Here is a 27,533-nt window from a genome sequence, read left to right on the forward strand (position 1 = left end):
TTGTAAATAATTGTCAAATTTTCAATAAATTGAAGTGCACCCTGGGTATTAACACTGTACAGCTAATAACGATACTGAAAAAATGTAAAGATAGGCATGTGTTTTGTGAAAATGTGTTAATGAAGAGTGGCTGTCATCATATTTTGTATGGACATGCTCATTCTTCACGTCGATAACTTGAAAAAGCAGGAACTCTCTTTCTGGAACAGTCAGGTCGAACATTCAAAAATTTGAAGTCTAAGGACTTTATCAAACGAAACTGAGATTCATTGGAAGAATCCTAAGGAAATGCAATCCGACAACAAAGGAAGTAGGTTACAGTACGCTTGTTCGCCCAATGCTTGAATACTGCTCAGCAGTGTGGGATCCGCACCAGGTAGGGTTGATAGAAGAGATAGAGAAGATCCAACGGAGAGCAGCGCGCTTCGTTACAGGATCATTTAGTAATTGCGAAAGCGTTACGGAGATGATAGATAAACTCCAGTGGAAGACTCTGCAGGAGAGACGCTCAGTAGCTCGGTACGGGCTTTTGTTAAAGTTTCGAGAACATACCTTCACCGAAGAGTCAAGCAGTATATTGCTCCCTCCTACGTATATCTCGCGAAGAGACCATGAGGATAAAATCAGAGAGATTAGAGCCCACACAGAAGCATACCGACAATCCTTCTTTCCACGTACAATACGAGACTGGAATAGAAGGGAGAACCGATAGAGGTACTCAGGGTACCCTCCGCCACACACCGTCAGGTGGCTTGCGGAGTATGGATGTAGATGTAGATGTAGATGTAGATATATCTGTTAGTAATTTAACACGTTGCTTCTGTGCATTTCATTCAAATACTCAGAAGTCAATATACAACTGATAAAGATATCCAGCTCAGCGAAATATTGTAACGTTGTTTAACAACACTTCGGCTGATGCGTAATTTAAGACGTCATAACCTCAAACGAAAACGAAAATTGTACTTTCATTTTCTTCTCTAATTTCTTATTCAGTTCTAAGAAATAGTTACAGTACTGAATTTGTTTAGTAGATAAAGATTACTAAGAAGCCAGAAACAGTGTACTCCAATTAGGAAAACAACTGCGTCTTTGTTTTTGTGATTAGAAATTTGACATTATTTTATAAATACTGTGTAAGCATTATATTAGTTTAAAAGACGTTACCACTGTCTTTAATGAGTTTATATACATAGGGTGGATTCACGATTTGTGTAGAAAATCAAACGGCGTACAAATGATAGGGAAAGGAATCGAAAAGTTATGTATCATTTCTCACGGAAACAAATATTTTTGGAGCTATTGCTGCTTTTCTGCAGCTCACTAAATAACAAGAGGAAAGAACGCTGAAGACTACAAAAATAATTCATACGTAAAATAACAGCAGTATAACGCTTCATGGAGCTAATTCGTCTAAACGAAAAACATTGGTCAGTAAATCTAGGCTAGATGCATACCAGCGACTTATTATCGCATGTCGCAGCGTCGATCCCTCATACGTTGTAGCGTTGTGGCGTTGCTGTAAGGGCTCCTCCGAGCCATAATCCGCTAAAGTAGTAGCTGCTGGGCGGCCAGGGCGAGGCATGTCATCGACAGTTCCTGTTTCTCTGTATCTCCTACATGTCCGAACAACATCACCTTGGTTCACTCCGAGACGCCTGGACACTTCCCTTGTTGAGAGCCCTTCCTGTCACAAAGTAACAATATGGACGCGATCGAACCGCAGTATTGACCATCTAGACATGACTGAACTACAGACAACACCAGCCGTGTACCTCCTTCCTGGTGGAATGACTCGAACTGATCGGCTGTTAGACCCCCATCCGTCTAAAAGGCGCTTCTCATGCATTTTTGGCGGATTTAGTGACATCTCGGAACAGTCCAAGGCACTGTGTCTGTGATACAATATCAACAGTCAACAATTATCTTCAGGAGTTCTGGGAGCCGGAGTGATGTAAATATTTTTTTGATTTGTGTACATGGAAAAACGAAATTCGTTACAAACTACGGCGTACACATACTTTATTCAACATGTAAACGTCACTACAGACATTCGGATTTAGGTTATGACATGTTCGATATGCCTGTCATCATTGGCGATGATGTGGTGCAGACCAATAGCGAAACTCAGCATGATCTGCTGTAGTGTCGGGACATCAATGCTGTCGATGATCTACTGAATGGCTCTTTTCAGCTCAGGAATGGTTTTGGGGTTACTGCTGTACATTTTGTCATCAAGACAACCCTGCAAAAAAGAGGCGCAAGTGTTCAGAACCACAGAATATGGCGGCCAATCGAGGCCCACGCCTCTGGACTCTGCCTACCCCAGAGCCAGAATTCGGTTCCCAAAGTGCACCCCCAGGACTTCAAACACTATACTGCTTCGATGGGGTCGAGCTAAGTCTGGCATGAACCACATCTCGTCGAAATCAGAGTCACTTCGGATAGTGGGGATGAACTCATCTTCCAAAACCTTCATATACCGTTCGGTAGTCACAGTGCCATCAAAGAATATCGCTTATTCCGTGAGTGGACATTGTACATGGCACAGTCACCTGTTGAGGGTGAAGAGACTTCTCGCTCGCGAAATGCGCATTTTAAGTCCCCTAAATATGCCAATTTTGCTTATTGACGAAGCCATCCAGCCGGCGGTTGTGGCCGAGTGGTTCTAGACGCTTCAGTCCGGAACCGCGCTGCTGCTACGGTCGCAGGTTCTAATCCTGCCTCGGGCATGGATGTGTGTGATGTCTTTAGGTTAGTTAGGTTTAAGTAGTTCTAAGTTCTAGGGGACTAATGACCACAGCAGTTGAGTCCCATAGTGTTCAGAGCCATTTTTTTTTCTAATCCTGCCTCGGGCATGGATGTGTGTGATGTCCTTAGGTTAGTTAGGTTTAAGTAGTTCTAAGTATAGGGGACTGATGACCTCAGATGTTAAGTCCCATAGTCCTTAGAGCCATTTGAACCATTTTTGAACTTATCCAAATGAAAGTGGGCTTCGTCGCTAAACCAAACCATACATTGCGTACTAATTCCCATCATGCCCCGCGGCCAACTGTGCAGTTTGAACATCTTAACGCAAACCGTTCTGAACCCATAACGAATTTATTTCATATACTTCAATAATTGTCACCCTGTACGTGTTAGAAAGTATTTTTCTACTGTGAGTTAACCGTACGCTGTGAATGGTTCTTCTAGTGATGTTATTGTACTATTGCTCAGAAAATTCCATAGCTAACTGAATCATGTCTCAATTCACATTTCAGAATGGAAGCACTAACGTTGAAGCTGCTGCTGTCGTTCATAACAAAAACTAACTGTTTGGTGCGCAATCAGTGTACAGTGAAATATTGGACCCATTTTTATTGAGGTACCTGTCACGGAAAACAAATTCGGACAAGTCAGGGAACATGAATTTGTACCGACTTGAAGACGCATCCTAATGCTCAAAAACTGCTGGTTCACGTAGGATGGAGCACATCCAAACCGTATTGCTCATGTCTTCCACTTCCTTCAGGCACCATTCAGACGCCGGATCGTCGCCCTGGACACCTTAGCATACACTGGACTGGGTGTGGAGTGGCGCTCTTATAACTACGATCTGAACGCGTGTGATTATTTCTTATTTGATTATCTGAAGGACATAGTCTTCAAAGATGTTCCTCCGACACTCTAGTGTATTTCTACTGCGATTGCCAGAGAGATTTGCGCAGCCAAAAATGATCTTCAGAAAGTCATCACGGAAGTCAGTTGAAGACTCTACACACTCATTGCTGCGGAAGGATCCCACTTTGAAAAGCTTCTGTATTAAGTTTGAGCTTGTCTACAGTAACATAAATATGATAGGAAGACTGTATCAGACCATATTACGTCTTGGAAGACAAAAACAATCTATCACCTATTTTTCGACGCCCTGTACTTTCTGACGAAAGTAAATAGCCCACAAGTAGATGAACGCAACAGCAGTAGTATGTTCTGGGCAGGAGACAGCTACAGAAATCCAGCACCCTATTTAGCAGATGTCTCACTTGAAAGATTACCAACAGAAACATTCCTAGACAAACATTCAAATGAATGTGCTTGACAATGGTTTGAATGTTAGTTATGGTTCTGATGCATTTCAGTGTTGGAGCTGCTCTGAAGGATTTAGCGCGGCTTCAGTTTTTCCATGCGTTTCTCGTACTAAGAGCTCAGAGGTGACGGCGGCGGGCCTACGCACCTGCTCCTTGTCCTCCTGGGAGCGGGGCCACAGCGTCGCCGTGAGCTGCAGCTCGCCCAGGTACTCCGTCGTCTTGGCCGGGTCCCGCAGCGGCAGCGTTATCTCGGTCGCCCTGTGAATAGAGGCGCACACTCACAAAAACAGCACTCGTGCCGACATCGCGCGAAAGCGAGTCTCTCAAACACAGGCACACCCACAAGAATCCTCTCATCTTCCTCTCCCACCTCCCACCCCCCTCCCTTTCTCTCTCTCGCTCCCAAACAGTCTACATCTACATCCATACTCCGCAAGCCACCTGACGGTGTGTGGCAGAGGGTACCTTGAGTACCTCTATCAGTTATACTTCTATTCCAGTCTTGTACTGTTCGTGGAAAGAAGGATTGTCGGTATGCCCCTGTGTGGGCTCTAATCTCTCTGATTTTATCCTCATGATCTCTTCGCGAGACATACGTAGGCGGGAGCAATATACTGCTTGACTCCTCGGTGAAGGTACGTTCTCGAAACTTCAACAAAAGCCCGTACGGAGTTACTGAGCGTCTCTCCTGCAGAGTCTTCCATTGGAGTTCATCTATCATCTCCGTAACGCTTTCGCGATTACTAAATGATCCTGTAACGAAGCGCGCTGCTCTCCGTTGAATCTTCTCTATCTCTTCTATCAACCCTATCGGGTACGGATCCCACACTGCTGAGCAGTATTCAAGCAGTGGGCGAACAAGCGTACTGTAACCTACTTCCATTGTTTTCGGACTGCATTGCCTTAGGATTCTTCCAATGAATCTCAGTCTGGCATCTGCTTTACCGACGATCAACTTTATATGATCATTCCATTTTAAATCACCCCTAATGCGTATTCCCAGATAATTTATGGAATTAACTGCTTCATGTTGCTGACCTGGTACATTGTAGCTAAATGATAAGGGATGTTCCAAAAATGCAAATGGCTCTGATCACTATGGGACTCAACTTCAGAGGTCATTAGTCCCCTAGAACTTAGAACTAGTTAAACCTAACTAACCTAAGAACATCACACACATCCATGCCCGAGGCAGGATTCGAACCTGCGACCGTAGCGGTCTCGCGGTGCACACTGCAGCGCCTAGAACCGCACGGCCACTACGGCCGGCCAGGGATCTTACGTTCTATGTATTCGCAGCACATTACACTTGTCTACATTGAGATTCAATTGCTATTCCCTGACCCATGCGTCAATTCGCTGCAGATCCTCCTGCATTTCAGTACAATTTTCCATTGTTACAACCTCTCGATATATCACAGCAACATCCGCAAAAAGCCTCAGTGAACGCCCGGTGTCTTCCACAAGATCATTTATGTATATTGTGAATAGCTACGGTCCTACGACACTCCCTTGCGGCACACCTGAAATCATTCTTACTTCGAATGACTTCTTTCGATTGAGAATGACATGCTGCGTTCTGTTATCTAGGAATTCTTCAATCCCATTACACAGCTGGTCTGATTGTCGATACGCTCTTACTTTGTGCATTAAACGACTGTGGCGAACTGTATCTAACGCCTTGCGGAAGTCAAGAAACACGGCATCTACCTGGGAACCCGTGTCTGTGGCCCTCTGAGTCTCGTGGACGAATAGAGTGAGCTGGGTTTCACAAGATCGTTTTTTTCGAAACCCATGCTGATTCCTACAGAGTAGATTTCTAGTCTCCAGAAAAGTCATTATACTCGAACATAATACGTGTTCCAAAATTCTACAACTGATCGACGTTAGAGATATAGGTCTATAGTTCTGTACATCTGCTCGACTTCCCTTCTTGAAAACGGGGATGACCTGTGCCCTTTTCCAATCCTTTGGAACGCTACGCTCTTCTAGAGACCTACGGTACACCGCTGCAAGAAGGGGGGCAAGTTCCTTCACGTACTCTGTGTAAAATCGAACTGGTATCCCATCAGGTCCAGCGGCTTTCCTCTTTTGAGCGATTTTAATTTTTTTTCTTCTCCTCTGTCATGTGTTTCGATATCTACCATTCTGTCATCCGTGCGAAAATCTAGAGAAGGAAATACAGTGCAGTCTTCCTCTGTGAAGCAACTTTGGAAAAAGACATTTAGTATTTCTGCCTTTCGTCTGTCATCCTTTGTTTCAGTACCATTTTGGTCACAGAGCGTCTGGACATTTTGTTTTGATCCACCTACGACTTTGACATAAGACCAAAATTTCTTGGGGTTTTCTGCCAAGTCAGTACATAGTAGAATAGTAATGAACAGATAACACTGAATCCTAAACCCTTGTAAATACAAAGCTATCACAACCATTCTATCCCTTTATGACAATTTTGAATTGATTAAGTTACATTATTTAAAAGTCTCTGTTCCGTTGTACGTGGCTTAACACAAAAGTCTGAACGTAAATGGCCTGCTGCAGTGTCCTAGTGTCTGAAAGAATACCAAGCGGCTGCAGCAGGCCATTTACAATTAGACTTTTTTGTTAAGCTTCATACAACGGAACACAGACGTCTTAAATAATATAACTTAATCAATTTAAAATTGTCGTAAAGCGATAGAATTGTTGTGATAGCTTTGTATTTACAAGGGTTTAGAAGTCAGTGTTATCTGTTCATTATGCTTGTTTTTTGAAGTAACTAATCCTGATTGGTTAGGGACCGATGACAGCAGTTCGGTCCCATATGACCTTACCACAAACCTCCAAATTTCCAAAAACGTTGGCCACTTTTCCCGACGAGTATTGTGGCCACTTTTCCCGATCGGACGCGTTTTCGGTGTTAGTGATCCACAGAAGAAACTATGAAACTGAAGCAAATAACAACGAGCTGCATATCTGGATCAAAAGACATTGTTTAAACACTGATACAGTAAAAACGTATTACTGTCCATACAAGTGAGATAATAAGATGAATATAAATGACTTGTATCAGATGATTCGAAAACAAAAACGTCATTACTAAAAAATAACGGAAAAAGCATCCTCTATCAATCTCAGTGACAATAGTGACTGTGTATAATATTAGAACTAGTGTGGCCAATTCTCGGCAGACAACTGCGGTGTTCAGGGAAAAAAAATACGCATTGACCGCTTTTCACTACCTGACCATTTTACCACACCTTCTCCTGCCGACGTTAGTACTAATTGGTAGCCTGCATAAATGTGTGTTGTATTAAATAATAACCGTAATTGCAACGAGAGACACGATCACAAATTTCTCGAACGACATTTTTCTCTTACTCACAACACTGTATTAACACAGGCTTCATTTGATTTCTTATTACTTGCTGCAAACAAGTACCGCATTTGAAGAGGACGGTCTCTAGAACTCCATTCACCCTTCTATTAACTCTGCAGGGGCCGCACTACATACCACTCTGCCAATGACGTAAGCGGTAAACTTTACACAGCTCACGGCCGAATTCAGCAACGTCAATTAAAATTAAGCACAAAACAAGTATTTTTGTTTGCTATTGAGTAAGAAAAATACACTCTTAACAAGCTCTTAACGTTAGCTGCCATTATTGCACACGGCTTCTACTAGCTTGATGCAAATTATTATAAAATACGGATGAGAACAGCGGGCTGCACGAATACGTGATTTGGGTCGCAGTTTGACGACCACTGGTCTACAGTCTCTCTCGTGTACCTTGGTCCACATCACTACTAGCGATATCAAGAAAACAGTGAACGTACATAAAGGCCTCGAAAACAATGTTCATAAAAGCTGTCTTACACATAAAGTTAAGGGAGAATGTTACTACGATAAAACAAGACATGCTATTAGCTTTTACAGTTTACTAAAGACTGGTGGGATCTAGCAAGTCAAAACGTAGTTGGCACATTTTAGGAAAAAATATAGAGTCACAGCAGATGTGATTGGCCGAGACACGTCTGGTTGGTCAAAATAAAGAAAATATTTAGTTTTATCATGTGAAGAGTACAGAGTTCCTAAGTCTGCTCTTTATTGATGGTGATTATTCACACAACATACACGACCCATTTCGGAATAAACAATTCGTCACAGATGTGAACGAATTTCGTATTATACAGGGTGACCCAGGAGGAAAGGTCGATACTGAGGGTTGTGACACGAACAAGCAAGATAGTTTATTAAACATGAGCTCTAAGATGGATACCCCAAGAGCTGTGAGCAATTTTTTGTCTTTGGTACCATGAAACAAACGTTTTCTACGGCAGGCTCTTTGCTTTCCATATTTTGGCGGAGGTAGTGTGGACTGGAAAAAGAAAAAAAATTGTCTAGTAAACATGGGCTCTGAAACGCATAGCTTAAGAGGTATGAGCAGTTTTTCGTCATGGCTTCTCTGAAGCAAATCTATTCTTCTCCAAGCTCTTTGCTTTCCATATTTTGGTAGGAGGTAGAAAAAATTACATTGTAAACATGGGCTCTAAAATGCATACCTGTAGAGCTATGATGCACTTTTTCAGTAGAATAGATGTGGTTCACAGTAGGGAAGTGTGCAAGTAAGCTGTTAAGGTATCCACTCTAGAGCCTATGTTAACCGGCATTTTTTCTTGTTTTTGTCCATACTATCCTCTTTAAAAATCTGGAGAGCACAGAGCATGCAGTGGAAAATATTTGTTCCTCAGTATCGGAGATAAATTAGTGCTCGTAGCTCTTAATGCTTGCATTTTAGAGCCCATGTTACTAGAGTCTCTTACTTCCAATAATCGTTCCTGTCATATCCCTGAATATCGATCATTCCTCCTGAGACGGCCTATGCATGGAGTCAATGAAATACGTAAATGCATGACTAGCCTATAAACACAGATAGCCTGCCATATCATTTTACTACCTAGGAAAACCATGTAATGTTACACAGAACTTTTTTATTTTGTTTTACAATACATACGAAACCCAAACAGACCGTTGAGCATAACAACGAAAATCTGTTTTGTATGGTGCGCCACTTGGACAGTTTGTGTTTCGTACGTGTTGTACAACAAAAAAATGTTTTCCCTTGACTTTTCGTGCCTTCTTCATATTTTTGCCGCATGGTGAAGAGGTATGGCAGATTACCAGTGGTCTTTGGCTGTCCAACCACAAATGGAATTAGCTTTCGAGACGCATAGTCGTTTAATGGTTGGTGGTTTTTGTAGGAATAATACGCAACCGATCATTTTGCTGAATTTTGATATGATTTATTTTATGTGCCATTGACTCATCACCAGATGGAGGTCTTACAAGAACATTATCTGGACCATGTGCAACTGGACAGTACAGTAATTGTACTGGCAGAAATAAAGAAAATTTAGTTGCCATTAACGAAGCGTTAATAATAAGAAAATTTTGTTATGTTTTAGGATACTTGCATTACAATGCCACGTGATATCCGTGAGAAAGTCGTTTTGATGACGTTCGTTTTGCAGATCATAGACAAATTATCGTAGTATTTAGTTGCACTTAGTTTCACTCTCATTCATAGAAGTAAACACTGAACTTAGATACAAACAATATGAATATGCTAAATATCACACTTCACAACATCGTGATATTTACGTTAAGTTGCATTGCACTAGAAAAGAAATATTTGTTAGCCTAGATAATGAAAGAAAGTGATCACTGTAATTGTAACGTATCCTTATAGCTCGATTCAAGGAGTTTGCTATCTTTGTCAGCGACTGTATAATATTCCAGAGGCGATAATACAAGTAGGATTCAAAATCTCTGTCGTCTTTTAGTTCTACTCGATGGCTGATTAAAATAATGGAAGGATATGTTGACCATTTTAATCCCCATTCTGATATGGTTCTTGGCCTCTGCGGTTCAGCCTCAAGGAAATTGTGTTACAATAATAAATTTTACAACGTTCTGTATTAAGTCTTTACGTATTATCTATGGCAATGCTTTCACTGAATGAAGTTATTTATCAATATCGTAAATAAGTTTTCTCTTGGAGGTCAGGAATCAACAACCCTAGGATGTTCCGACTTAGAAGGGCTATTAACTGAGATGGTTTACGCTTCCATTTATCTTGACGATAACTCGTGCCTGCAGCTTTGCCATCTTCTACAAAGAGGAAATTATGTAATAGATTCCGACAAAAAATATTTTTCTTCACGCCAAGCCACAAGACAGCATAAGCATAACACCTTTCATTTCCGACTGCAAATACACAACAAGTCATAAAATTTCGTTCTGTGCCAGGACCGATCAGTAAATGTGATCCATTAACGGAATTTTGTAAACTGTTACTTCATGAAACTAATGCTGTATGCACTTCTTGCTTCGTCGAACTCATGAAAAATAATTAAAAAAAAGGTTCGAGTGGAGATCCTACATGAGAAAACAAAAAGAGTGGTACACTGCAAGGAGAAGGAAATTCGTCGGAGGAGCACCAAGCGCAAGTCTAAATCTTACGTGTTTGTATACTGACTTACTTAATTCCAAGCAGTAACTTATAGATCAACGTTGAGCCTAGTAGCAGTACAAAGTTTTAGTGAAGTGCATGCAGTAACTAGTATTTTGACGTGACTTGAAAGTGAAATCTGCTCGTTAGACCAGCAATCAAGGTAGGTGACGCTATGTTAATTTATTTATTTATTTTTGAGTCAACCTGTGATGATGTAAACACCATTGTTACAAGCTCTTTAATCCAGTATTAAGGTTCAAATGGCTCTGAGCACTATGGGACTTAACATCTGAGGTCATCAGTCCCCTAGAACTTAGAACTACTTAAACCTAACTAACCTAAGGACATCACACACATCCAACTAATTCAACAATTGCGGTTCTTACCCATCCTTTCTGGTTTGCATTTTGTTTGGAATTCATTTGAGTAATTATTTTCCTCTAAAGATATTTCCACCATTGTTGTACTTACTGGTATCGCGCTGGCCGTTGTGTGAACGGCGACAGATGTTGAGTGATCACTCTAAAGGACACAGAGATGCCGATTACTCTAGTTATCAGCTCCTGGCAGAGTTCGAAAGGGGTCTCATTGCGGCTCTCCATTTGGGCGGCAGATCGAATCACACTACATTCAGTTTTGTCGGGCATTTGGATATAATAGTGACCCGACCTCGTACTGCATGGCAACGAGAGGGCAGGCGTGTTCTCCTCAAGGCTCCCATCGACCATGTCTGACGGCCAATTCGGAGGATTGCCTTACTGTGCAACAAGCACCTCATAAAGCCTTCAAATGTTTCAAATGGCTCTGAGCACTATGGGACTTAACAGCTGTGGACATCAGTCCCCTAGAACTTAGAACTACTTAAACCTAACTAACCTAAGGACAGCACACAACACCCAGTCATCACGAGGCAGAGAAAATTCCTGACCCCGCCGGGAATCGAACCCGGGAACATGGGCGTGGGAAGCGAGAACGCTACCGCACGACCATGACCTGCGGACCATAACGCCTTCATATCTTCTTCTGTAATGGACTCCGTGCAACATCTTGTCTAGTTGCACACCACTGGTCGGACACCAACAGTAACTGTACGAGAGCTGTTCGGAAAGTAAGATCCAATCGGCCGCGTAATGGAAACGACAGTGAAAATTATAATTTTTTTATTTGCAACAGTTAGCTGTGCCTTCCTGTTACCTCTCTAAATAGTCGCTGCTCCGACTTAGACATTTATCGTGGCGTTGTACAAACTTTCCAGTACCCTCTTCATAGAAAGCAGCCGCCTGTGCTTTCCGCTAATTCTCTACACTTGTCTGCCTACCGTTGTTTGTGCCAACATGTTGTCTTCGTAGCCAGTGGTTCATGTGAGCAGAGATAAAGAATGGAGCCAATTACGGGCTGTATTGTGGGTGATAAAACACTTCTCATCGAAGCGTCTTCATTGCAGAATGCGGCTGAGAATAGTCTTGAAGAAAGAAACGCATGGCATTTATGTTATGTGGGCTGCATAGCTTCAGGCGTAATCTCTCACCAGATCAACCTACTTGGTGGGAAACACTGATGTTTTAAGCATTTCTACATGGTCCTTTTGGGCTCTGAACTGGAAAGAGCAACGTGAAGCAATCTACAGACACACTAACGCCACTGCGAAACATACTTGTGTGAAGTTCCATCGGATTTTCACAGTGGTTTCTACACTCCTGGAAATGGAAAAAAGAACACACTGACACCGGTGTGTCAGACCCACCATACTTGCTCTGGACACTGCAAGAGGGCTGTACAAGCAATGATCACACGCACGGCACAGCGGACACACCAGGAACCGCGGTGTTGGCCGTCGAATGGCGCTAGCTGCGCAGCATTTGTGCACCGCCGCCGTCAGTGTCAGCCAGTTTGCCGTGGCATACGGAGCTCCATCGCAGTCTTTAACACTGGTAGCATGCCGCGACAGCGTGGACGTGAACCGTATGTGCAGTTGACGGATTTTGAGCAAGGGCGTATAGTGGGCATGCGGGAGGCCGGGTGGACGTACCGCCGAATTGCTCAACACGTGGGGCGTGAGATCTCCACAGTACATCGATGTTGTCGCCAGTGGTCGGCGGAAGGTGCACGTGCCCGTCGACCTGGGACCGGACCGCAGCGACGCACGGATGCATGCCAAGACCGTAGGATCCTACGCAGTGCCGTAGGGGACCGCACCGCCACTTCCCTACAAATTAGGGACACTGTTGCTCCTGGGGTATCGGCGAGGACCATTCGCAACCGTCTCCATGAAGCTAGGCTACGGTCCCGCACACCGTTAGGCCGTCTTCCGCTCACGCCCCAACATCGTGCAGCCCGCCTCCAGTGATGTCGCGACAGGCGTGTATGGAGGGACGAATGGAGACGTGTCGTCTTCAGCGAAAAGAGTCGCTTCTGCCTTGGTGACAATGATGGTCGTATGTGTCTTTGGAGCCATGCAGGTGAGCGCCACAATCAGGACTGCATACGACTGAGGCACACAGAGCCAACACCCGGCATCATGGTGTGGGGATCGATCTCCTACACTGGCCGTACACCTCTGGTGATCCTCGAGGGGACACTGAATAGTGCACGGTACATCCAAACCGTCATCGAACCCATCGTTCTACCATTCCTAGACCGGCAAGGGAACTTGCTGTTCCAACAGGACAATGCACGTCCGCATGTATCCCGTGCCACCCAACGTGCTCTAGAAGGTGTAAGTCAACTATCCTGGCCAGCAAGATCTCCGGATCTGTCCCCCATTGAGCATGTTTGGGACTGGATGAAGCGTCGTCTCACGCGGTCTCCACGTCCAGCACGAACACTGGTCCAACAGAGGCGCCAGGTGGAAATGGCATGGCAAGCCGTTCCACAGGACTACATCCAGCATCTCTACGATCGTCTCCATGGGAGAATAGGAGCCTGCATTGCTGCGAAAGGTGGATATACACTGTACTAGTGCCGACATTGTGCATGCTCTTTTGCCTGTGTCTATGTGGCTGTGGTTCTGTCAGTGTGATCATGTGATGCATCTGACCCCAGGAATGTGTCAATAAAGTTTCCCCTTCCTGGGACAATGAATTCACGGTGTTCTTATTTCAATTTCCAGGAGTGTATTTCGCGCCTAATCGGATCTTACTTTCCAAATACGCATCGTACTAGGAAATTACTATCCCAAGCATAGGCTGTGTTTGGAGTGCTGCTGTGATCAGAAAGCATTGACTGCGGATGAATATCGGTTCACTGTGTTCAGTGATGAATCGCACTTCTTCCCAACTCTGGTCGACCATCGTCGTCGAGTGTGGTTACGACCTAGGGAGACGTTCTTTTCTTCCTACGTTTTTCAGAGATACAGCAGTGTTACTCCTGGCAGCATGGTATGGACACCAATCAGGTTTGACTTCAAGTCATGGTTGGTGGTGACTGAGGGAACTCTGACTGCACTCCAATGTCACGGACATCCTGCATCCTCAAGTGTTACCTCTCAAGTGACAGTATCATGATGTCATCTTTCAACAGGATAACGGGCATCCACATGAGGTACGTGTCTCTATGTAACGTCCGCGTGATGATGAGGTACTCCTGTGGCCAGCACGATCCTCAGCTATGTCCCTTATGTAAGAATTAGTATCCAGGGTATCAATGACCTATTACAACTGGGAGCTATCTTGCCTCAGGAGAGGATAGAACGACTTAATACCCTTGCCAACGTTATCAGTGTATGTATCCAGGCAAGAAGTGGTGCAACGTTGTACTGCCAATTCTGGTCATAACTCAAAGTTCTCTGCAAATTTGAATCGATTTAGTAATCACTGAAACATCATGACGTATTCCCTCAAACTGCAAAGTTTCATTTCGTTTCCTCCTCACTTATGGGTGCTTAACTTTTTTCCTTGTCAAGCGTTGTACATAGGGTTGGGGTACAATACCCTAACGAACAAAAATACGAAATCTGGTCATCAGTATCTGACATATCGAAAAGACTCTTTTTCTAAGTTGATTCAGGAATCAGGAGACTAGACAATTCTCAGTTGTACTTAGCGAGGTTTCTAGTCTAAAAATAGTGTGAAAGTGTAGTGAAAGAAGATTTTAGTTGCTTAGATTAAGGTGGATGAATCGACTAGCCTTGAAATAAGCAGGTTACTAGCCTAAAGAAAGGGTGAAACAGTAGTGAAAGAAGAACTTAGTTGCTTACATTAGGGTGGATCAATCGGCTAGGCATCAAATATGCTGAATATTAGGATACTACCAACAGAATCTTTAAGTTTCGACAAAACCTAGGTTTTGATACCTTCTTCGGCCTAAATTAAAACTAAATGTTACAGCATAATGTACTAAAAAATACGAAAGCTGCGGTCATAAAAATGGCTCTGAGCACTATGGGACGTAACTTCTGAGGTCATCAGTCCCCTAGAACTTAGAACTACTTAAAGCTAACTAACCTAAGGACATCGCACACATCCCTGCCCGAGGAAGGATTCGAACCTGCAACCGTAACGGTCGTGCGGTTCCTGACTGTAGCGCCTAGAACCGCTCGTCCACTCTGGCCGGCCTGTGGTCATACCTGACAGCGTCAGGTAGAATTAAAATAAAAGCTGCAAGCTACTATGGGCTGCCATGTGTCCTCTGCTACAGTACGTTATGCTGTAACATTTAGTTTTAATTTTGTCCGAAGTAGGTGACCCTTGGGGATACTGAAACCTAGGTCACAAATTAATTGTGTTCACGACTGAGGGCTGTGTTTTTCAAAATTTTGTATTATACAACAGTCGCTGATTGACAGTCATGTTAATAACCTTAACAAATACTAGTGCTAATCTTAGAGCTGAGGTCAGTAGCAAATCCTCGAGCTGAGTTCGTCGATGAATAAAAGTTTTTTCAAAACCTCATTGTGAGGAAGCATTCGTATGAAATACAGTTAACTTTTTTCACTCTGTGTTTCTAGATTTCAGGACGGCGTTCGACATAATGCCACAGTGTCAGTTGATCACAGGAAGTGTTTTCACAAAGATACGATTAGCCAAAAATTTTCTGACTAACATACCGCCATACTTTAGTTCGGACAGTGATTATTCAACAAAAAAGGTTTACATCGAGGAAGGGTAATGGTATTGCTAATACTCTAAACTTATGTACTTTAACGGTTTACGAAATCAGACTACTAGTTCTCACAAATTGTTCACTAACGAAAGTTTTCTCCACAGCGAAGTAGCGTCGCTGGATGACAGAAAAGAAAATCGGAAAGACTGACAATACTTCAACTTGAGCTCGTAGGTTCTGTTTGAAAACTGATGAAAGCAATGTAACGTGGCAACCCAACAGCCCCAAATTCTGACTCTGACGGGGCATTCAGCAGCTGCCTGCCGCTGTGTCAGTCTGCGCCAATGGCGTCGTTCGGATGCGAGTAGAGAAGAAAAATATACGTACAGGCTGGGTGAATAAAACTTCTACAATCTTTACAATGTTTCTGAAGTTTGAACTCTTTTTCGATAGCTCTACTCTCTACAGAGGCCGTTTCGCTCTATTCTGCCACTCACTTTTCCATCGCGAAGTTTGCTGGTGGCTCTGACTAACACTTCCTGTCTTAAACTCTTGCGCGAACAGTGCTGCATTATTTTGTGTTGCATTTAACTGGCAATTAAACACATCTGCTCCTCTCACTCACTCAGACATGATGACACTGCGAAGTAATTTGGACAGAGCGTGCAAGAGATGTACAACGGAAGACATCGACCGATTGGTGTATCGAAATGACGTTTTCCAGCGTTCCCTGTGGTGGACACTTCGCCTGTTCATTAAAAAAGGTCAATTCCGCATCAGTCCTGTGTAGGTATTTTCTGGAGCCGTTTTCGTTTTGCCTCCCTGTATACAGAGTGATTCACGAAGATATACAAATATTTTAATATGTTATTCTACACGTAAAAATAAAGAAAAAAATCATATAAATCCAGGTCCGCAAATGATTGGTTACAGAGTTACGGCTAATAATCGCCCGATTTAAAACCAACGGATTTTTGTGTGTGACGTAGTTTACGAGGACACAGTCAATACACGTGAGGCATTGCTTGTTCGCATTATGAATGAAGTAGACAAAATTAAGAACAACGCTGTGAAACTGAAACGAACAACAAAATCTGTTCATAGACGTGCAGCTAAACATATTAAACTCGGTGGAGACAGTTTTGAACATTTATTGTGAATGTATTGTGAAATTGTGTGTACACTGTACAACTTGCTTGACATTGAGCTTTATTTTTTCCGGTTTAACATGAATTCACGTGTGCTTTGGTATTAATAATAGCAGATTATCTGACACATACATACAGTTTCAGTTAACGTTATTACCATCATTTTTTCAAAAATAAATTCTTTACAACTTCTGCTGAAAACTTTGTACCGTTGTCTGGAATTTAAAAAACAAATTGGGCAAAGTAGTTAATAAATTAAATATTTTACGAAATTACTTCCTTGCTTTTCTGAATGTTCTGGAAAACTACTACAGATGCACGTCTGGGACATGTTTTATTAGATTCACCAGATCAATAACAACAAAATAAATGGAAATCGTGCTTTACTTAACCTCGTACAGTTTTGAGATAGCTTCGTATTAGCGAAGTTCCTAAATTTCAGGCAAAATCTTTTATTAGCTGTAACTCCACAAATAAACATTTGCGGACCTATGTTTATATGACATTTTTTCTTTAGTTTTACTTGTAGTATAACATGTTAAAATATTTGCATGTCTTCATGAATCACGCCGTATACAGGGTGTCCCAAATATCTTGGGTACCCAAAATAACTTTTTGTAGGGAAGCGAAATAAAAGTATCAAGCAAATGTTGTTTAGCTTCAAGAGTGAAATAAATCAGGATGATTGACTTTCTTGTAATTTTGTTTGATAGGAAGATATGAACAGCAATAGGCCATTTTTTTCAGCACCGTACATATTTTATTCGGTAGCAAGACTTGCTGGAGTTAACAGCAAAAAAATAGAAACGCAAGTAAAATGCTTACCGATCATTCAGACAACGTCATGAGGACGTTTTACTCAAACAGGTTTATACTACCATCTCCAAAAATACTATTTCTTCTCAAACAGCATGCATATACGACAACGTCCATCGGTAAGAATAGGAACCCAGAAATTATACACATTGTTCACTAGTTCCCTGATATGAGATAATATATCATTACTGTTCTCTTACATGTAGAGTTTTGTAAATTTCAATTTGTTAATTAATTAATAATATCTGCGATAATGATCGACGCAGAAGAAATTAATAATAGTGCTGAGGACTTCCTACGTCCGGCCTTGACACGATGTGATTCATTTCCGCTGGCAACCAATTATTTTTAATTTACTTTTATTATTTATTGGTAAACGAATTCATTGTGAGCTAGCAAATTTGGGACACGGTTTTCAGCTAAGATATTTGTTTATTTTTAATTAATCTATACTGATCACAGGGCAGTGACGTTCATATTGAGAGAGATTCTAAATTAACGAGATAGGGACGGAAGTACGTGCCGTCGCATTCATAACGCGAGCCGCTTTCTCGTTAGTCACGCGGCCTTAGCTCCAGAAAACGAACACTCAGAATTAACAGTTTTCGATTTTCGCGCAACTCTGCTTAAGTGGAAACCAAATTTGCGAATGTCACTTGGAAATTATTGTGCTCATACAACTGTATGACGCGTAGCTATGGAGCAGATCCACACATTATAAATGTGCCTGCGCCGGATATAAAATATTGGTGCTCAAATGAAAAAAAACATTAATGAGGAAGCTGGAATTAAACCATATATTGTATTTCACGGAAGAAAAGGGTAAAAAATTATGTGTTTCACTAAACAGCTCTTAACAGCTGTGGGAAATATTACTGACTCTTTGGTTAGCATTCATTTTGACGTATAACCTTCGATGAATCCTCATTCATCTGATACGAGACTGCGCTGAGGAAGTTACAAGAGGTTAGCCTATGTATCCATCTATGTACGTATTATGTATTGTTGCATGCCAAACTGTACAAGGCAGCAAACGGTTAAAATATTAGAAGTCTCAGTGTGAAGATACCTCGTTTAAATTACAGTGATTTCGACACGAGGTGGTCGCAAAGATTAACAGAGTGGGTCAGCGGGAGACATAAAATCGCCAGCCAGACGACGGATTTCAGCTGAAATATAGTGGCGGTTCAGAGCAGTTGGACAGGGCCACGTCACCTTCGTTACGGAATGAAAGAAAGGCTTCAGCTAATGCAACAATGCTTAACAAGGGCTTTAAGGAACTAGTCCTATACTATTAAATTTACTCCTTAAACAAGCACGACAGAGTGACAAAACGGTTCAAATGGCTCGAAGCACTATGGGACTTTACATCTGAGTTCATCAGTCCCCTAGACTTAGAACTACTTAAACCTAAGGACATCACACACAGCCATGCCCGAAGCAAGATTCGAACCTGCGACCGTAGCAGCAGTGCGTTTCCGGACTGAAGCGCCTAGAACCGACAGAGTGACAACCGCTGATGCATTCGTAATAGCAAGACCTATGCAGTAAAGACCAGTGATGTCGGATAAACATTAGGCACTACTCCTCTCCATAAATACCCCAGCACTTTACCTAGTAAGGCAGTCGGTCTGACCAATCGACTGTGTACATAATGCTCGCACTCGATTCCCTAATTACAATTAAGTGGCTTCTGGCACAAGTCTGTTGTGGATTTCCTGCACGCTACGGAACAACGAGAGCCGCTACTGGGAAAGATGGCTACGTCGCCATAGTCACCTGTCGCAGAGTTCTACACTACTGGCCATTAAAATTGCTACACCACGAAGAGGACTTGCTAGGACGCGAAATTTAACGGACAGTAAGAAGATGCTGTGATCTGCAAATGATTAGCTTTTCAGAACATTCCCACAAGGTTGGTGCCGGTGGCGACACCTACAACGTGCTGACATGAAGAAAGCTTCCAACCGATTTCTCATACACAAACAGCAGTTGACCGGCGTTGCCTGGTGAAACGTTATTGTAATGCCTCGTGTAAGGAGGAGAAATGCGTACCATCACATTTCTGACTTTGATAAAGGTCGGATTGTAGCCTATCGCATTTGCAGTTTATCGTATCGAGACATCGCTGCTCGCGTTGGTAGAGATCCAATGAATGTTAGCACAATATGGAATCGGTGGGTTCAGGAGGGTAATATGGAATGCCATGCTGGATCCCAACGGCCTCGTATCACTAGAAGTAGAGATGACAGGCATCTTATCCGTATGGCTGTAACGAATCGTCCAGCCACGTCTCGATCCCTGAGGCAACAGATGGGGACGTTTGCAAGACGACAACCGTCTGCACGAACAGTTCTACGACGTTTGCAGCAGCATGGGCTATCAGCTCGGAGGCTATGGCTGCGGTTACCCTTGACGCTGCATCACAGACAGGATGGTGTAATCAACGATGAACTCGGGTGCACGAATGGCAAAACGTCATTTTTTCGGATGAATCCAGATTCTGTTTACAGCATCATGATGGTTGCATCCGTATTTGGCGACATCGCGGTGAACGCACATTGGAGGCGTGTATGCGTCATCGCCATACTGGCGTATCATCCGGCATGATGGTATGGGGTGCCAATGGTTACACGTCTCGGTCACCTCTTGTTCACATCAACGACACTTTGAACAGTGGACGTTACATTTCAGATGTGTTACGACTCGTGGCTCTACCCTTCATTCTATCCCTGCGAAACTTTAAATTTCAGAAGGATAATGCACGACCGCATGTTGCAGGTCCTATACGGGCCTTTCTGAATACAGACAATGTTCGGCTGCTGCCCTGGCCAGCAGTTTCTCTAAATCTCTCACCAATTGAAAACTTCTGGTCAATGGTGGCCGAGCAACTGGCTCGTCACAATACGCCAGTCCTACTATTGATGAACTGTGGATTTCGTGTTGAAGCTGTATGGGCAGCTGTACCTGTACACGCCATCCAAGCTCTGTTTGACTCAATGACCAGGTTTCTCATGGCCGTTATTACGGCCAGAGATGGTTGATCTGAGTACTGATTTCTCAGGATCTATGCACCCAAACTGCATGGAAATGTAATCACATGTCAGTTCTAGTATAATATATTTGTGCAATGAATACCCGTTTATCATCTGCATTTCCTCTTGGTGTAGCAATTTTCATGGCCTGTAGTGTACACCACAGTCTGCCGCTGTCGCAGATGGGTGGACCGGGAGTCTTCCCTACCATCCAATGTCAGGACACAAGCGTTCCTGGTACTTCGCGGGACGGGCCAGTGTCTACCTGCACGGCAAGATAGGATCGCCGTACTACACGATAACACGGCAACCATCATCACGGTTCAATAGATGAACGGCGGAGAACGGGAGGGGACACAGCAGCTCCTAGATCGGCGTGTGTGAGTGCCTTCGCTCACTGCTGCCGCACCACGGGTGACGAACCGCCTTGGCAGCAGCCAGCGAGGAACGGGCTTGCGGCGTCTGCTACCTTGAGCAGGCTGAAGGCCGCTTACGACTGAATCCTCGGCGGGCATCGACAGCCGATGTCAACAAACTGCTTTCAACTTTGTGGAAGTAAATTACTAATTCTGAATCTTCTTTCACTGTGCCTACCGACTACAACAGGTCACCAACATCTTTCCGGGTGAAACTGGCAGGGAGCGAAATGGGAGAGTGGCTCCTGACACAGGACCGTCTCTACTTCTTCCCTCTCAACAGTCACCCTCTCGCAGTATGTATGTACAGGGTGATTATAATTAAAATTATAATTTCAAAACGCTGTAGAAATAACACCACTGGTCAGAATGACGTGAAACTGCATCGAAATATTATCGGAGAAGAGGGAAAACATATGGCAGAAGAAAAAAAAAGTGAAAATCGATCAATAGATGGTGCTGTGTGTGTGTGTCAGAATACGTAAATGGAAACACCTGCATACGCACGACTCACTGAAGTTGGTATAAACACCCCGGGTACACGGCTTTTCTCCCTTCCGCGTCTGCGACTTTCGCCATGACTGTCTCAATGCAGGATCCCGCTCTGCTTGTAAAGCTGTTTTATAAAAATGATGACTGTGCACACGTTGCTCTGCAGAAGTTCCGAACACTAAAGGGTTTGAAAAAAGGCGTGGTCCAAATGACTGCCGTGGATCTGGATAAAATGATTCGGAAATTTGAAAAGACGGCTTCTTTTGGCGAGCAACCTGGTAGAGGGAGGAAACGAATTTATTCGACGTGAGTGGAAGAAGTCTCCACAGCAGTACAGGAGGAGACGAGTCGTGGTCTGCAAACGTGTAGTGCACGGAGAATTGTCCGAACATTGGACATAGCTGTGAGCACGGTGCGTAAAATCCTAAGAATACATCCTTCTTGGCTATCCATTCAAAATTACCCATGTGCTCGAGTTACTTCCTGTTGACTTGCCAGCAAGAGAGACCTTTGCTTTAGAATTTCTTGCTCCCATGGAAGTGGACAATGATGGGTCTTGGAAGATTTTGTGGGCACAGGAAGCACTCTTCCATCTGACAGGATTTATCAATACACAAAATTGTAGAATATGGACAACAGAAAATCCACACGCAAATCAACCAGCACCACTTCATCCTGTAAAGGTCATTGTGTGGTGCGGGTTTACGGTATCATTTCTCATAGGGCCATATGTTTTGAAAGAGACAGATGCTTCCGATTCTGTTATCTGTACCGTCACTGATAAGCGCTATGAGTGTCTTTTGCGCAACCAAGTCATTCCAGCTCTCCAACAGCGTGGATGTGTGAATGGGATAATTTTTATGCAAAGACAGTTATGCAGCTGCTGAAGCGCCATTTAGGAAATGTTAGAATTATCAGCCGCCATTTCCTTACAGTCTGGCCATCCAGATCACCTGATCTTAATCCATGTGACTTCTGGCTCTGGGACTATCTGAAAGATGTGTTCAGTATTCCAATTGCAAACTTAGTTGCATTGAAGGCACGCATTGCGCAACACATTCAGAACGTGATCCCGTAAACACTTCTATCAGTTGTGGAACATGTTGTTTCTCGATTTCAACTTGTTGCAGAAAACTGTGGTGGACAGCACATTGAACAGGTTTTGCCCCAGTCAGACCTGATATTGATTGATGCTTTTTATGCGATTTTTGGCCTTTTGGCCTCGTGATAATTAAAAACCGAGTTTTCCCATCCGATGTGATATGATCTTGCAGTGGTGGATGAGCTAACGTAACTAACAGTATCACACCTGTACACCCATGCACAATGAGTAGTATAGTTTGTTCAACATCAAACGTACACCTTAGGCATTGTTGTATGATTCATTTGTCCTTTGTAATCGACCACTATTAAATTATGATGCTTACAGCGCCATCTATTGCTACATTTTGTAGTTATTTATTTTTCTTATGCCGTACCTTTTCCCCCTTCTCCGATAATATTCCGTTGCAGTTTGACGTCATTCTGACCGTTGGTGTTATTTCTACAGTTTAACTTTAATTATAATCACCCTATAGATATGTACGTACGTTCGACATCACCTTGTAAATCACTACACCGATTTCAATCAAACATGTCACATGTATCACTTACTAATCGAAAGCAATTACTGTGACGATAAGACACCATTAACGCGCCTATGACAGAGGGTGGGGATGAAAAGGGCAAACTTTCTTCTCCTACCATCAAATGAAAATGCCAAGTTTTTACAAACGTATTTCATTGAAGATGAAGAATTGCAGGTAGGCAAACATGTACCTCTATAACATGAACTTTCAAGCACTGAACTTTCAACGAAGGTTTCACGGGAACTTAACAAGCTCACTTGTGTTTAGAGTGTAGTTTGTAAGTTGAAATAAGCGCTGCTTTCAAAATGCCTCAGCTTTTCATACAAACCCAGTGGACAAACAAAACTGAAAAAAGTAAAGAATGTGAGTGAATGTGAAGTAATGACATGAAATACTGAGCTACTATAAATGATTCATCCGTTTTCAAAGTTCTATACTGGGTGTCCGGATTAAGCCCAAAGTAATATTGAGAGACCATGGCCTACTCCGAGCTTTAAAAAGCAGCACTCCGTCTTCAGGCTACAAGTGGCCCATCGGGACCATCCGACCGCCGTGTCGCCCTCGGCTGACGATGCGGATAGGAGGGGCGTGTGGTCAGCACACCGCTTTTCCGGTCGTTATAATGGTTTTCCTTGACCGGAGCCGCTACTGTTCGGTCGAGTAGCTCCTCAATTGGCATCAGAAGACTGAGTGCACCCCGAAAAATGGCAACAGTGCATGGCGGCCCTGTTGATCACCCATCCAAGTGCCGGCCACGCCTGACAGGGCTGTTGCCAATTCCGAGCCTTACCTGACATATTATCGGGCTTTGCAAATGCGATTACCGTATCTATCATTTTTACCTATTGCTTTTCGAATCATTCCGCGTTTATTGTGCATTTGTAGAAACTTTACGGGAGCAACTTATGAGTGGTTAGGACGTTGCTGCTAGTACTGTAGATAAGCTGTTATTGTAGAAGTTATCAAGCTCGCTACTGGTGACATTCAGATTTCTCTGTTGGCTCATCACGCGGGCTCTCCTCTAACTGTGAAACAATAACTTCTTCACACTCTGGAGAGCGACACGTCAGCCAAACTCTGTGTCACTGTGGCGAACGGCGGCCCAGAGATTAAGCGCTGGCCGTGTTATCAGCTGGTGTGTCTGGTCAGTGGGAGACGGACCTAAAGGCGCCCACCTGGGCTTTTTGTACAAAAACAAGCGTTACTTCAGGAGTAATCGGTTTGAGGTTCTGCCCTCATTAAAGCCATTAACGGGTGGTTTTGGCCGTCCACAACGGAACTGCCTAGTATGTTTGCTGTCGTGGCATTGTCTTGACAAACCAGAATTATTGCCTTACGTGCCCTTCGAAAATTTTCCCATCGCTGCTACCCTGGGAACGAGGCTGGTAGCCTTCCTGAAATTTGTAAAATTTCCTGTCGTAATGAACCGACCGTAAGAATCTTCGTCCGGTTCTTGTCGGCTAGTGGAACGAGTTTTCATTGACTGATGCCCGTTAAATTACGTGGAGGGAGACAGGGAACCAATTTCCAGGTCTGGGGTTGGCGGAACGCTTAGACAAATTTTTGTTCATTGGACATGGAGGACACTGCAAGTGCTGATAGAGGTGAGGAGGAAGTTCTTGCAATCTAAGGGTAGTCAGTTGGTTAGTTAAGGAGAAAACATGGTTTGGATTCGGGCTTGTGTCAAGTCATTCTGGAATTGTTCTTTAACTTTCTCTCGACTTTGAGGTTATTCAACAGCGTCGATTACGAGAAGATGTTTTTCGGCTTCACAAAATCAACCTGCTACAACCGACAGCATACTCCATTAGCTGATAGCCGAGTGGTCTCAGGCGCTGCAGTCACGGACTGTGCGGCTGGTCCCGGCGGAGGTTCGAGTCCTCCCTCGGGAATGGGTGTGTGTGTTTGTTCTTAGGCTAATTTAGGTTAAGTAGTGTGAAATCTTAAGGACTGATGACCTTAGCAGTTAAGTCCCATAAGATTTCATACACTTTTGAACATTTTTCGACATTAGCAGATATCTCCCCTCAGCGTTCGGCACCACCACCTTGGGCTACGAACACAGTGAGCACGGCAGGACTGCACAATGCGATGCGCGCTTTTAATTTCAGGTTACGTGGCAAAGCGGAGAAAGGGGGCACTGATTGAGTTATTCTAAATAATGCAAGTTTTTTGTCACAATGCAACTTTTGTTTTCTAGGGGATTTTCAGTCGCTAACCACTCATGAATCAATTAACTGATTCTATTATCAGCAGTAGGCCTCACGAGTATTCTAATGATTTGGCAGCTCTTTGATTCAAATTCCATTCCAGTTCTGTACTCTGCTGAAACCGTGTTAATTTTATTCTTTTTCTAACACTATTGAAATTATAATATGTGTGTCCTTAACTTGTTTTGTGGCCACTATTTCAGTTGACTTGTTCAGTGTAATGCTGGTAGCGACTCTCTGAACTTAATTACTCAATATAAATCTTGTGAAAGACCACTTATTTCCAGAGCTCTTGTGTTTCCAATCTCTTGATGAACTTTTCTAATTTTTACCTGATTTCTTCTTGAATTGAAATAAATTCTCACCTGATTCAGCTCTTTCATTTAGTTGTTTTAAGCTTACGCCACACATTGAGTGCCCGAATTCTCTAACCATAAGCTAGTGAAGGAGGCCGCGTAATAGTTTCAGGAGTTTACTTTCGGCATTTATTACACGTAATAGTCGTAATATCCGTGTAATCCAGTGCTTCGTGGTGGTTTTTTATCATCTTTCAAGATAAGATATGATAAATTAGTAAGATTTGGCTATTTGCATACTCTTAGTGAATTCCTTTCAAGTGTGCCTGTGCTCACAGAATACCGACTTCTGGCAATATAAACTATGATAACTTGATAAGTAATAGCGTTATTTATTGACGGTGTGTTTCTACAGGTACGGTAACTCAAAATATCTCTTACACGTCTAATACACCCAGATACAATGAGATGACAAGAGTAATGGGATACCTCCTAATATCGTGTCGGACCTCCTTTTGCCAGGTGTATTGCAGAAAATCGTTGGTCGATGGACTCTGCAAGTCGTTGGAAGTCCCCTGCAGAAACTTTGAGCCAACAAGCTGCCTCTACAGTCTTCCATATCTGCGAAAGTGTTGCCAGTGCAGCCTTTGCTCACGAACTGACCTCTCGATTACGTCCCGTAAGTGTTCCTTGGGATTCGTATCGGGCGATCTGGGCGGCCAAATAATTCCCTCGAATTGTCCAGTATGTTCTTCAAACCAATTCTCAACAACTGTGACCCTGTGATATGGCGCATTGATGTTTGGGAACATGAAGACCATGAATGGCTACAAATGGTCTGCAAGTAGCAGAACGTAACAGCTTCCAGTCAATGATCGGTTCAGATGGACCAGAGGACCCAGTCCATTCCATCTAAACAGAGCCCACACCACCAGCTAGCACAGTGCCTTGTTGGCAACTAGGACCCATGGCTTCGTGAGGTCTGCGCCACACTCGAACCCTACCATTAGCTCTTACAAACCGAAACCGGGTCTGATCTGACCAACGTACAGTTTTCCAATAGTCTAGGGTCCAACTGATATGGTGACGAGTCCTGGAGAGGCGCTGCAGGCGATGTCATGCTGGTAGGCGAGGCACTCACGTCGGCCGTCTGCTGAGATAGCCTATCAACAACAAATTTCTTCGCACAGTCATATCGGATACTTCCGCTGTGCGTCCCACATTGACCTCTGCGTTATTTCACGCAGTTTTGCTTACCTATTAGCACTGACAACTCTACACAAACGCCACTGGTCTCGGTCGGCTACTTCATTTTCCATGGTGAGAGACAATGCCTGCAATTTGGTGTTCTCAGCACACTCTTGACACTGTGGATTTCGGAATATAGAATTCCCTTACGTTTTCCGAAATGGGAATGTCCTATTCTTCTAGCTCCAACCATTCCTCGTACAAAGTCTGTTAATTCCCGTCGTGCGGCCATAATCACGTCGGAACCATTTTCACATGAATCAACTGAGTACAAATGACAGCTGCGCCAGTGTACTGCTCTTTTATAGCTTGTTTACGGGATACTACAGTCATCTGTATATGTACGGCACATATCGCTATCCCATGACTTTTGCCACGTTAATATCTTTGCACCATTATTGGCACACTGCACTTCTCTTCGAGTGTTTTGTAGCATTGCTGGCGTAGCATTTTCATAGCTGGACGAATGGGATGGCGCAGATCTGGTAGATCACAATCTGGTGTCCAGTACGCTAGATTCTTGATAATCGCCCACACAAAAAAATCAAGAGGCGTAATATCTGTGTTCCTAGAGGGTCAAGCAGTAAATGGTCTACCTCCCCCAACCCATAAATCTGGAAACTCACGATGCAAGAAATAC

General features: G+C 43.4%; 1 protein-coding gene across 1 annotated transcript in view; it reads right to left on the bottom strand.

Annotated features, from left to right (window-relative positions):
- The window catches only part of LOC126272264 (multiple C2 and transmembrane domain-containing protein), a 1,046,785-nt gene that overhangs the window by 536,285 nt on the left and 482,967 nt on the right, over window positions 1-27,533 (bottom strand). The window contains exon 6 of the mRNA XM_049974999.1: window positions 4,217-4,328. Coding sequence (XP_049830956.1) covers window positions 4,217-4,328 — 112 coding nt within the window. The remainder of the gene's footprint in view (window positions 1-4,216; window positions 4,329-27,533) is intronic.

This window comes from Schistocerca gregaria, chromosome 5, assembly GCF_023897955.1.
Source record: "Schistocerca gregaria isolate iqSchGreg1 chromosome 5, iqSchGreg1.2, whole genome shotgun sequence".
In the NCBI taxonomy this organism is placed as follows: Eukaryota; Metazoa; Arthropoda; class Insecta; order Orthoptera; family Acrididae; genus Schistocerca; species Schistocerca gregaria.